This window comes from Lutzomyia longipalpis, chromosome 3 (assembly GCF_024334085.1).
Source record: "Lutzomyia longipalpis isolate SR_M1_2022 chromosome 3, ASM2433408v1".
Lineage (NCBI taxonomy): Eukaryota > Metazoa > Arthropoda > Insecta > Diptera > Psychodidae > Lutzomyia > Lutzomyia longipalpis.
Genome location: NC_074709.1, coordinates 17,921,526 through 17,933,900, shown reverse-complemented (window position 1 = coordinate 17,933,900; position 12,375 = coordinate 17,921,526). Strand labels below are relative to the sequence as shown.

At 36.8% G+C, this 12,375-nt stretch overlaps 4 protein-coding genes across 4 annotated transcripts in view; 3 read left to right on the top strand and 1 right to left on the bottom strand.

Moving 5' to 3' along the window:
- LOC129792365 (transient receptor potential cation channel subfamily A member 1) overlaps positions 1-12,375 on the top strand; it is a 1,125,827-nt gene that overhangs the window by 1,053,346 nt on the left and 60,106 nt on the right. The window lies entirely within an intron of this gene.
- LOC129792430 (PIH1 domain-containing protein 2) overlaps positions 1-12,375 on the top strand; it is a 927,269-nt gene that overhangs the window by 854,788 nt on the left and 60,106 nt on the right. The gene's annotated exons all lie outside the window — the stretch shown is intronic.
- LOC129792450 (dihydropteridine reductase) lies at positions 105-1,319 on the top strand. The gene is made up of 3 exons (XM_055831514.1): positions 105-425; positions 500-631; positions 696-1,319. Exons 1-3 carry the CDS (start codon positions 345-347, stop codon positions 1,185-1,187), a joined length of 705 nt encoding a protein of 234 aa, XP_055687489.1. The 5' UTR covers positions 105-344; the 3' UTR covers positions 1,188-1,319.
- LOC129792440 (succinate--CoA ligase [ADP/GDP-forming] subunit alpha, mitochondrial) lies at positions 3,080-12,302 on the bottom strand. The gene is made up of 4 exons (XM_055831504.1): positions 12,133-12,302; positions 11,503-11,723; positions 3,897-4,412; positions 3,080-3,811 (listed from the first exon to the last, which is right to left on the bottom strand). Exons 1-4 carry the CDS (start codon positions 12,167-12,169, stop codon positions 3,596-3,598), a joined length of 990 nt encoding a protein of 329 aa, XP_055687479.1. The 5' UTR covers positions 12,170-12,302; the 3' UTR covers positions 3,080-3,595.

The following is a 12,375-nucleotide window of genomic DNA, read 5'->3' as shown; positions in this document are numbered from 1 at the left end:
CCCGGTTCAACATACAGCGCCGTATGCGATTAACACAAAAAACATTTTTGGCGGGAAATAATCTGATCACCGAAAATCCCCGATTCTCAATTTTCTCTCCACAAATCCCCCACAGATCTCTCTTGGCCGTCCACAGGGAAAGATTAGCACAGTGCTCTCACGGCTCCCCGGTTGGATTAACTGAAAGTAAACGGAATTTCACGGAGTTTGCAATTCATTTGAAATCAAAGTTTTTTGCGCAGAAGTCCAATTGTCAAAGAACGTGGAGAGGAATTTGCAAAAGAACCTCGCACAACTTGTTGATTTTCCCTAAATTCCCCGGAAGTTCCTGAAAAGCAGAAAGGATGGCTGGACGTGTGGTTGTGTATGGAGGTCGTGGAGCCCTGGGAAATGCATGCGTGCAGCACTTCAAGAAGAACAATTGGGTAAGTCCTTGACACGAAGAGATGCTGGAATGACCTCGCTTGACCCTTTCTCTTTGATTTATTTCCCCCATCAGTGGGTGCTGAGCATCGACATGGCAGCCAATGAGACTGCTGATGCCAATGTACTGGTTGAGAAGGACGCCACGTGGGTGGATCAGGAGTCTGCTGTGCTATCCCAGGTTGGAAGCGCCCTCAGTGACTCCAAGGTAAGGCTTTGAATATTTCATGAAATTTTCCCGAAAAAAAACTTTCATGAAACTTTCCCAAAAGGTGGATGCTGTGATTTGCGTAGCCGGTGGATGGGCCGGTGGGAATGCAGCTAAGGATCTTGCCAAGAACAGCGATCTCATGTGGCGCCAGAGTGTGTGGACATCAGCAATCTCAGCTGCAATTGGGGCTAACTACCTCAAACCCGGTGGAGTGTTGAGTCTCACTGGAGCTAAACCCGCTTTGGACGGTACTCCCGGGATGATTGGCTACGGCATGGCTAAGGCAGCAGTGCACCAGCTCACAAAATCCCTCGCAGGCAAAGATTCGGGACTTCCTGACAATTCCCTGGTCGTTGCCATTCTCCCTGTAACCCTCGATACCCCCATGAATCGCAAATGGATGCCCAAGGCAGACTTCAGCACCTGGACCCCCCTAGAATTCGTAGCGGACACCTTCCTGAAGTGGACCAAGGGTGAAGAGCGCCCAACTAGTGGTAGCCTCTTGCAGGTCATCACTGAAAACTCCGCCACAAAACTCATTCCCGCCGAATGAATTGATGGGACCAACGAATCTCCGGCATTCCGAAGCGCCCCCAAGACAATAAGTCATCTCTGAGGAAAAAAAAATCTTGAAAAATCTGTGTAACTCCCATGTGAGAATAAAAGTGTTATTGATGTAGCAATATTTTGGGCAGAATCTTTCTTATCTCTCTCAAGTCACAAATTTAACGCTGACACGGTTGACTTTTGGCCTCCACGGGTGCTGCTGCGTGTGGAGACTGGAGATAAACAAACGCAGGGGAGATGAGTGAACGGAACTAATTTTTTTTTTGAAAATGGAGGTGGTACAGAATTTCTTTTGAAACCCTGAAATCTTGAATATTTTAAGTATTTTACGGATTTTAAATGATAAAACGACAATAAAGATCTTTTTGCAAACTTTTAGACAGTATTAGATAATAAATTCAACGATAAAAGCAATATAAAAATTCAATATGGCGTCTATAGATTGAAAACAAGCCTACGACGTTAGCGTTCGTTGTAACATAACCTCACTTTGTGTTTTCTGTTCTTGAAAACTAACTTGTTGGCTTCCTATGTGGTAATTTTACTTACAATTCTTTTAATTATGAATTAAATGGAAACATAAACCCCGTAGCCAACACAGTCTGTAAGACTCCGGCGCGGCGTACCGCTCCACAGATGATCTTGCGCGCCCATCGTACATCATAATCACAAATTGAATTTCTAGATAATAAATGTATAGAGTTATACCTCAGACAATTGCCAAGAAGTCAGTTACAGTATAGTGAAAGAAAATCAAAGAAAAAAGAGAATCCCCCTACATGAAAATCAGCAAGATCACTCACTTCAGACGTTTGACGATTCCCAAACAAAGACACAATTGACCACTGAGGAAGACGCACAGTAGCGTCGAAAGCTCTGGCCCCTAAAATTGAAAGGATGTGTTTGGGTTGACCTACCGTCCCTTGGCTGACGCAGTCGGAAGGATTTATCCTAAAGCATCAAAAAAGATTGAGAATAAAGAATAATAATAATATTAATAATAATAATAATAATTCGTCAAATAATTCAAGAAAAATAAAAATAAACGCGACTTTGAAACAAAATGGCGGATGTACCGAATCCACTGAATCTTTCAAAAGTTTTTTGTTCTGTCCATTGCGATTATTCAACATACTCTTGATCATTGAGTGAAAAAATTCACGTTTTCCAGTGCTTTCAGCTCCGATCGAAGCCTTTTTCAGTGGCTACAGAAAGAAGGAATTCATTTACAAACATTTTCTTAAGTTAGTGGAAAATGTTTGCAAATAAATTCTTTCTCTTTGTAACCACTGAACAAGCATCCGAACGGAGCTAAAAGCTCTGGAAAACGTGACTTTTTCTGGGTGAGAAACTCGTTTAACCGACGAAAAACTCGGGAAATTATTGACTTCCGGCTTGAACAAATTTAAAAATTTGTGCTGATCCAAAGTTTGAGCCTAATCTGACGACTTTGTATTTTAGAGTGTACACAGAAGAAGTAAAACATCCCTATCCTATCACCATGAAAAACCAAACGGAAAAAATCTTAAAATTTCCTTTGAAATCTTTCATTGAAAAATTCAAAAATTTCAATGAAAACTTCAACACGGCTTTCCCTCCATGAGGTAGAGGTACACCCAATCTCTTCTGTGCTTCACCTTGAAATTCTTGATTTTTTATTTTACAACTTCCAATGAAATTCTAATGCGAAAAAAATGAAAAGAAAAGCAAATAAGATGCGGTTTAATGACTAATCGTGGTTTTCAGCGAGATTTCCCCACCACTTTGGGTTCTTTTGTAATTTTTCGGGCCTTCCCCAAGGGCAAACGAGTCTCCATCCAGCCAAGAAATCTGGGTCATTTGCAGTGAATGGGGAGGTCAATTAAATTCCGAATGAGCTTCACTTTTTCATTGCGATTTAATTTATCAGCTTCACAATTATTTTTTTCTTTTTTTAACAATCAAAAGAGTGCATTTTTTTTTAATTCCACTAAATCTTCTCTAAAATGTGTGAGTGTGTTGTGATTCATTTATTCTCCTTCATTTTTTTTTAGTTTATCTCTCGATGGATTTATATTTTTATTATTTTATAAATAACAATTAAATCTGCATGAATTGTCACACATTTCGTCAAGCAGAGCGTCTTTATTTGGGGAATGGTATTAGAGGAAGAACACAAAGCACCTGGGAAAGGGAATTAAGGGAGACAAAAGAGAAGAAGGCAAAGTTATTGGGAGGATCAAGACAAGTTAAAAGAAAAACTGCAAAAGACGCTCTATTTGATGGAATTTTGTGACAAATATTTTACCCACTGAGATGGCGAAGCACCTTTCCTTTCTATCGGAGGCTCCATGGAGTTGTATCCCACTTTTAATGGCGGGCTGGCTGATTTTTCATTTTTATTATTTTTCCTTCTTAACAAAGTTCAAGACGCTTCATCTCCTTATACAGCTCCTTGCCCATTTGCGCCGGACTACGCGTCACAATAACTCCCGCCTTCTCAAGAGCATTAATCTTATCTTGCGCTCCACCCTTACCGCCCGAGATAATAGCTCCTGCATGACCCATACGACGTCCCGGTGGTGCTGTAAGACCCGCAATAAACGACACAACAGGTTTCGCCTTAATTCCCTGCAGAAGAAAAAAAAACAATACAAACTTTAAGTAAACCTTCTTGGAATTTTCCAAGAACACCTCAAGAAAGAAAAATTCTTACCTGGTTGTGCTCAAGAAGGAACTCAGCTGCCTTCTCCTCGGCAACACCACCAATTTCACCAATGAGAACAATACCCTTCGTTTCCGGGTCCTTGAGGAAGATACTGAGGCAATCAATAAAGTCGGTACCATTGAAGGGATCACCCCCAATTCCCACGCAAAGTGTCTGCCCCAAGCCCACTTCTGTCGTCTGATTGACAGCCTCATACGTGAGTGTACCGGAACGTGATACAACACCCACACAGCCCTGCCGATGGATGTGCCCCGGCATAATGCCAATCTTGCAGCGATCGGGTGCAATGATCCCCGGACAATTGGGACCCACAAGACGCGACTTATCCTGCCGCAGAAGGGCATGCTTCACGCGTACCATATCCTGCTGCGGAATACCCTCCGTAATGCACACAATCAGCGGAATTTCAGCTTCTAAAGCTTCAAAAATTGCCTTTGCAGCATGAGGGGGTGGCACATAGATTACCGTTGCTTCGCAATCTGTCGCTTGTTTTGCCTCCTTCACCTGTTTGGAGGGTAAGAAATTATTTTCTTTTCATATTTTCTCTTTTATTTATTATTTGTTCTTTCACCAAAAAAAAAGTTCTTTGAATTCTTCTTCATTTTTCACTGAGATCTGCTGAGAAGATCAACAGAGATTTCTTTGTCTAAAAATGCAATCAATGACGTCACAAATGTGTTTCTTTTTTGTTTCTTTAAATGCATGAAACATTCGCGTTTATGTTTCGTTATTAAGTTTCAACTAATTATTTTTTTAAACATTTTTGTCTCTTGCTGAAAAAACATAAAAGAAGAAGAAAAAAACTTTTTTTCCTGAAATTCCTTTAACTTCCAATCACAAACGAAAATATGAATTATTCTCCATCAGGAATGTAATTGGAAAAATGTTTCAATAGTATCTTCTCTAAAAAAAATATCAATGAAACATAAGCGCAAATGTTTCAAACATTTATTTAACACTGGAGGATCGAGGTTTCTAACCTCAAAACTTTGACCTTGATTTTCTCTCAAAAGAAAATGTTTTTCCAAATATTCTTTCGGCGAACTTGAAGTAAGTAATTGAACTTCCCTACATAAAGATATAGAATTTATCACGAAATGCACAAAATATTAAGTAGATTTTAATTCTGTGGCGCTTGAAAAAAGTCGAATTGGCCACTTTGTCTAGCGAAATCCTCCAAAGGGTTAGAAAAGTTTAACCCTTTAACGTCCAACGTGAAACATAAAAACATTGAAACATGCGCTCTTTTATCGCGATTTTTATTCTATGAATTTTTTTAGAGGACTTTTCTCACTCAGAACGTCTTTTTTGACCCCTTATGCGTGAATTTGATGCATTTGTAACATGGAAAAACAATTATATTCATAAATAATTGAAAAAATAAAATGTTTCACGTTTGGGTCAGCGTATGACCCAAAAAACCTTAAAGGGTTAACATAATGATGTCTTAATTAACCCTTTTGCGTTTTTTGGGTCATACATATACCCAAACATGAAACATTTTATTTTCCCATTTTTTTAATAAATTCTATAGTTCCTATGGTGTCATGTTATTTGCGTACGTTACCTTTTTCGAGTGCATTGCGTACGTAATTAACAAACAATTAAAGACCAATAAAAAAGGTCACTACCTGCGCCAACAGGTCAACTTACAAACAAAATGAAACATACCATTTTCAGCAACATCAGCTCAGTTCTTGCTCTTTTCTTACACTCAACGACCCAAGCAACACGGGTTTTCACGACTAGTCAAAACTATTTTTCCAATATTTTAATTATTATTGTATTCTTGTTCAAAATTGAATCATATAAGTGGTCGTCGCCATTTACTCTACGATTTGACATAAAAATAATATACAAAAATTGAATGCTTAGCAGTTTTTAAGAAAAGTAGTCGTAATGTTGTCGTAGTTCTGACAACATTTTGTAATGAGGATCCGTAAAGTTGTCGTGAGTAGTCGTGAACATAAAATTCTATTTTTGCTTCATCTTTTAATATAAATGACATTTTGAAATGCTCTCATCGTTGTAATGTGCTTATTATTTGATTAGAGAAACTAATTTCACATAATAATTTTATTTACTGCATTTATCCTTGGAATATACAATTTTGGTTTTAAAAACATATTTATTTGTAACCGACTCATTTCTACGACAACCAAAAATAAGTCTTTAAGAGGTCGCAACGGACGCAACATTCACAGCAGTGTACCAACCACAGAAGAATTGCTACCTGACTTAATTGATTTTTAATTACGTACGCAAATGTACACAAAATGCACCACGTACGCATGGTTTACGTACGGAATTATAACGTAACCGTTCCTATAGTTAGAAATACATGAAATTCACACTGAAGAAGTCGAATAAGACGTTTTACCTGAAAAATGTCCTCCGAGATCGTTTATAGAATAAATATCGTGATAAAAGAGCGCATGTTTCAATGTTTTTATGTTTCACGTTGGACGCGAACGGGCTAATTGCATTTTTGAGTAAATTTTGTTTTTTTTTTCCTTCCAAAGAAAAGTCAATCATAACGCGTCCAGTTATTAGAGTTGGTATACCACAACGCGGATGGGTCAGTCTATGCGTTGTAATTTAATTTGTGAGTAGTATTAGTAGGCAAGGTCGATTTTTTGTAAAATTTAGCAATTTGACAGATTAAAATGCTTATATCTTAAGTTCTAATAGACCTACAGAAATTTCTTGACTAGTTCTGGAAAGGTATTGAAATAAGCTATAATCTAACATATATTTCGATACATTTCAAGGTCACCTCCAGAACACAAAATGGCGGATTTTTGTTTCACCAAAACAGTATTTTGCACTTTTTGTCCTCAAGGAATGGTTCTAGAGGTTTCTGATGTTCCAGAAAGTTGTAGAGTTTTGTAAAACCTTCAATTTGATACTAAGATGAGCAAAATCGGTCAAGCCGTTCAAGAGATATGGCTCTTAGAACTTTTCAAATACAAGAATTTTTCAAATGGCCATATCTTCTAAACGGCGTCATAGATTTTCTTCATTTTCGGACTGGTGAAAGATATTGAGTCAGGCTACAACATATCAAAAATTCAAGGAAATCTATGATCGGAATTCGAAGATATTGCCCCTTAAAGTTAGGCAATTCTTGTTTTTGTTTTTAGCGCCTCTTGCGGATGTTTTTGAAACTTGAAATGTTCTAAACAGTTGTAGGGCTTCTCAATACCTTTCATTTGATACCAAGATGGTCAAAATCGGTCAAGCCGTTCTCGAGATATATCGAAAAAACACTTTTTGCTTTAGACCGCCATATTTGCTAAACGACTTGACCGATTGTCAAGTATGAATTGTTGATGAAAATATCTCACTGAGCTCTACAACATAATAAAATTTCAGACCTCTAGCTATAAGGGAAGTGGTTGACGGTATTTCAAAATGGCGGACGGCGGCCATCTTGGATTTTGAAAATGCGAAAAAATGAAATTTTACACCCACATTTCTATAGAAAATTTCAAACCGGAAGTCTCTATCTGTTACTGTTCTCGAGTTATAAGGCAAAGTTTGGACCACCGGAAGGCCGGCCGGAAGGCCGGCCGGCAGGCCGGCCGGATCAAAAATTTTCCACCACCATTTTCGTAATGTGGGATGTCTAAAACGTGCTCATACCAAGTTTGAGCCCGATCTGAGGTGGTCGGTTTTTCAGACGATTACAATACTTGGTATGCCACGATTGTGGTATACCAACTAATAAGTTATTATTCGTTTTTAATCTCTCTCTAAACAACTGGAAATTTTCCAAAAATTTCATTGAACATTTTCCATTCAATTCATCACAAAAACTTGCTATTTTCTTGTGCAGAATTCAGTTAATGTTCTCACTTTGATTGAACAATGAGACCATTGCGTAATTCGGACCCACACATAGGTGGTTTATTTGCCTCCCTTCAGTAACAAACCTTCCTAAGATAAGCAATATGGCTTTTCAGGAGATTGTGTGCCAATAGAAGGAGGTTAAATTGTGAAGTTTGCAAGTTTTTAATTGTGGAACTAGTATAGAAAAATTCAAGAAAATTAATTAATTTTTCAGCAAAAAAGAAAATAAATTTAATAAATGAAACAAAGAACTTTCTTTGTACTGGAATATCAAATAAATTAGAACAATTGGTAGCAATCACATCACTTAATGTGAATAATCCCGGTTCGAATCAAGACAATGCATCTTTTTTTTTTCTTCTCTGATTTAATTGTTTTCGATAAAAATCATTAACGAGTTGCTGTTAAAAGATAAATAATTCCCAAAAATCTCTCAGAAAGCATAAATTTTTCATCGTTCAAAAAACAAACTTTCTGACCAAAATATATTTTTCCAAATCCCCAAAAAAAAAAAGACTTTGTACAGCGCTTAAAGTCTAAAAATAGATTGTTGCTGTTTAAATAAAATTCCAAAAACATTTTTACAACACATGGAAGGCAAAGTCACATGCTTTTTGTTATTATGTAAATTATGAAACACCTTTTCTGCAAATTTTTCTTCATATACCTACAGCTAAGTAGGTACACTACACAACTAATTTATTTTTATTTTGTGTTGTAGGTACATAAGAAATTCTCCCCCATAGTGTTAACGTTTCCAGACATTATGTAAATACAAGTTTACATTATGTACAAAATATTTTCCCCTATTTGTGTTCTTCTATTCGTTGCCCTCCCAAAATTTCTTTATCGCCCTTTTAGTCAGTCTTTTTCCTGCTGTCGTTGTAGCTCGGTCGTAACAATGTGGATCATTGAGTCCGCCAAGTCCTTCTTCTCTTTCTTCTTGGGGGCATTTAGAAAATTCTACTACCTACTTAGCACATATTTTGTTCTCGGAACCACGCACAGGGCGCTACAGAAGCGCTTCAATGATTTATCAACTCAGACTCGTGAATTAAAATACAAATATGAATCATTGAAGGAGTCTATAAGTGAAATTGCAGCTAAACATGCGCAAGATGTGATTTTTAGAGAATGGTACGACTCAGTGATGGATCTCGAGAATCTCCAATGTAACTCCGCCATACCCCTGGAAATCTTCTACCACATCACTAATCCGGAAACAACAGCTGGAACACTTCGAGCACTCGGCTATCATTGTCACAATTGGAGAGATGTAGACGAATGGCTCGGTGGCTATATGCGGGATGTTCCACGGCAAATGCTACGTGACTTCCTCCAAGATTCCATCAGGCAACAACGTTACCTCCTCAGCGCCGTCTTCAATGAGGATATTGATCAACTACGTGCACTTGGAGGATAATAAGGAACCAAACCACCCGCGAGAAATGCAATAAAAACCCTTGAAAGACTTGAAAGCCCCACCCTTGAAGATTTTACGGGAGAAGAAGAAAAAATATTGAAAAAGGAGCATTGAAAATGGAAGAAGAAATTCCCGGAAGTTGGACTTTGCTTCTGTTCCAACGAAAGTACAAAATGCAGTGCGAGTTTATTTATCTGGACTTTCTCAAGAACAACCAACAAAACATACACACTGTGCCGGGTGAGCTACAACTACACGTAAATTATGTTTAGAGTAATATATTTCCATATACTCTGCGTCATTTTAAAAATAAATATAGGTACATCAAAGCATAATCATCAACAATGAGGGGAGATTGGGGGGCTAGAATATTATCATATTTGATTTGAATGATTTATTTTTTATTAAAGAAAATTAAATAAAACCGTTTAATATGACATAATAAATTCCAAAATGTGTATTCTCTCAATTTTCAGAGATTAGAAAATTTATTTTTAAGCATTTTTATCAACTAAGAACAACTTTATATTGTAGAAAATGGTTTTTTAGAGATAATTTTTGAATGATTTACATAATAAAAATTTAGAAAAATTGTATGAAAAAAATGTGTTTTAAACAAACATAAAAGAACTGAATAAATGTGTAATTATATTTTTGTAAAATAAAGGCAAAGAAATAAAAATTTTAATATAAAAAAAGGATTTTTTTCATTTTCATCGAAGACTTTATAAATTTAATAAATTTGATTCAACCCTTTCGCGTCTATTGGATCGTACGTAGACCCAAATGTGAAACATTTTATTTTCCTAAATTTTACTTAATTTAATTGTTTTTCCAACATATAAATGCGTTAAATTTACGTAAATTAAACCAAAGAAGATGTTTGGCAGAGAAATCTTTTCTGATAGCATCCATAGAGTTAATAATGCGATAAAAGGAGCGCATGTTTCAATGTTTCTATGTTTCACGTGTACGCGAAAGGGTTAAGAAAGAATACAGAGACTTAAAGACTTAACATTTTCACTAAAGACCTAAAGAATGTCTAGAAAGGCTAAAACTTAATACATAAAAGACATCTACAGTATCTTCATCGTGACAAAAAGCTCGATTTCTTCAATATTTCTATGTTTCATATAGACGCGAAAGGGTTAAATGATTCTTTTCGTTTTTTCATGAAATTTTAGACTTTTTATGCCGTTAGATTAGAATTAGATGAATAAGATTCGATTATTCGAAGCTTCGAAAAGACATTTTGGATTTTTTTAAACTCTTTCTTCTTTCTTGGGCCATAAGCGTGAGTCAAACGTGAAACATTTTATTTTTCCAAATATTTATGAATTTAATTGTTTTCCCAAAAGTTACAAATGCATCAAATTGATTAAATTCATGCAGAAGAGGCCAAAGAAGACGTTTTGACTGAGAAAAGTCCTCTAAAAGGGTCTAAGCAATAAATATCGTGATACAAATTACTCATGTTTCAATGTTTCAAGGTGTTTTAGATTTAACTTCAAAGGGTTAAAATGTTAAAGAATATTTTCAATGAATCTAAAAGAAATGCAAATCATTGGCTCTTAAGCAATAATAAGGAAATGATGTTTAAAAGAAAATTAAGGAAAATTTTTCGATCAGTTTGTGACCCAAAAGCCGCGAAAGGGTTAAATAGAATTTATTTATTTCTTCTTGAAACTGAATGAAAATAATTAAATCTTTAATTTTCGGGTATTTAATCAATTTAATGCTTCATGATTTAGGAAAGAAAATTAAGTAAAGAAACGGGTTAATGAAATGCTTCAGTGAACCTTCTTTTTGGGCTTCTTTTCCTTTCTCACTTTGAGCAAAAAATAATAATTTATGGCAACATATGAAGGTATTTTAATTTAATTCTATTGCCTTTGAGATATTTTAGAAGATTCTCAGGCAAACAGAATTGAATTTATTTGCAGATTAATGCCAAAGGGTGATAAGACTCCTTACGATTGACTTTCATCTCCAATTTTTCTTTATATAAAGATTTTTTCTTTAAACTTCTCAGCGCAGAATCCTACTATTTTCATACTGAAGAGAATTTTTGAATAATTTAGGATTCTTTTTTAACTTTATCCCTATTTCTGAAGCTCAGTGCATCAGTTTAAGGTACCCGGAAAGAGCAGAAATCAAGAAAAAACGTCTGAACTAATTTTTTTCTCAATTCTAATTCATATAAAAAGGAAAATTCATCAATATAGGACCAAAAAAAAGAACTAATCAGCCCCTAAAGGAATCTTCCTGAACATCAAAGAGATCAAAGAACTCTCAGAGAAAGCAGAAAACATCACTTACCGTGTTGAAGATGGGAAGATTTAGGTGAGTTTTTCCTCCTTTTCCTGGCGACACTCCGCCAACCATCTTCGTTCCATACTCAATGGCCTGCTTACCATGGAAGCTGCCCTGTTTGCCCGTGAATCCCTGGCAGATCACACGAGTCTCACCCGTAAGGATTAAGTTCTTCCGGGTGGCATTGTAGACGCTGTTGAACCTCACTCCGGGCAATACGAGGTTATCTGTGAGGAGAGAAATGTGAAGTTGCGTAAAAATAACTTCTGTTTACATTGTTGTCAATTGCGGAGGGGATGTCGCTGTACCGAGTGACAAGGTCACCCAATAAACACCGCAATCTCTGCTTTATCACAATCATTCCCGGACTTGTACCTCCTCCCTCCAGCTCAATGCTAATTTACATGAAAAACTGGAGATTTGTTGGGAAATCTCTTCCAGAGTCGAGAACTGGAGATTCTTTCGTGACCCTGAACATTGTGGAATGCCATTTCTGGGTATAAATGGCTAAAAGGGACCCCATGGAGCAGGTGTCAAGGCCGGAAATTGTAATTGAGTCACCCCAAATGGGCAAGACGAGCAATGCGCTGTCAATTGCCCAGAATTTTCTCACCGCGATTACATAATGAAATTTACCTCTAACACGAGCAAAAATCCTGGCAGTGGCAGCCATGGTGTCTCACTAGGTGCACTGATTGCCTAAACGAAGTGTCCGCTTATCGGGAGATCGGATTAAATGGCTTTTCCTGAATTTTCACCAATTTTTCTCCAACTTCTGCACTTCGTACTCCGTTCGAGGCGGTCGCACTGTCACGAGCTGTCACAACTGTCATCATATTGGCTTGTCCAATATTTTGCCCTCGGAAATGTTCGCAGCAT

What these genes read in the sequence shown, in the direction of transcription:
- LOC129792450 (XM_055831514.1), top strand. Translation starts at nt 345, where the DNA reads ATGGCTGGACGTGTGGTTGTGTATGGAGGTCGTGGAGCCCTGGGAAAT. An exon ending in ACTTCAAGAAGAACAATTGG is followed by an intron (nt 426 to 499) that starts GTAAGTCCTTGA and finishes TTCCCCCATCAG; the next exon opens with TGGGTGCTGAGCATCGACAT. An exon ending in GCGCCCTCAGTGACTCCAAG is followed by an intron (nt 632 to 695) that starts GTAAGGCTTTGA and finishes CTTTCCCAAAAG; the next exon opens with GTGGATGCTGTGATTTGCGT.
- LOC129792440 (XM_055831504.1), bottom strand. Translation starts at nt 12,169, where the DNA reads ATGGCTGCCACTGCCAGGATTTTTGCTCGTGTTAGAG. An exon ending in GATTTTTGCTCGTGTTAGAG is followed by an intron (nt 11,724 to 12,132) that starts GTAAATTTCATT and finishes CTCTCCTCACAG; the next exon opens with ATAACCTCGTATTGCCCGGA. An exon ending in ATCTTCCCATCTTCAACACG is followed by an intron (nt 4,413 to 11,502) that starts GTAAGTGATGTT and finishes CCCTCCAAACAG; the next exon opens with GTGAAGGAGGCAAAACAAGC.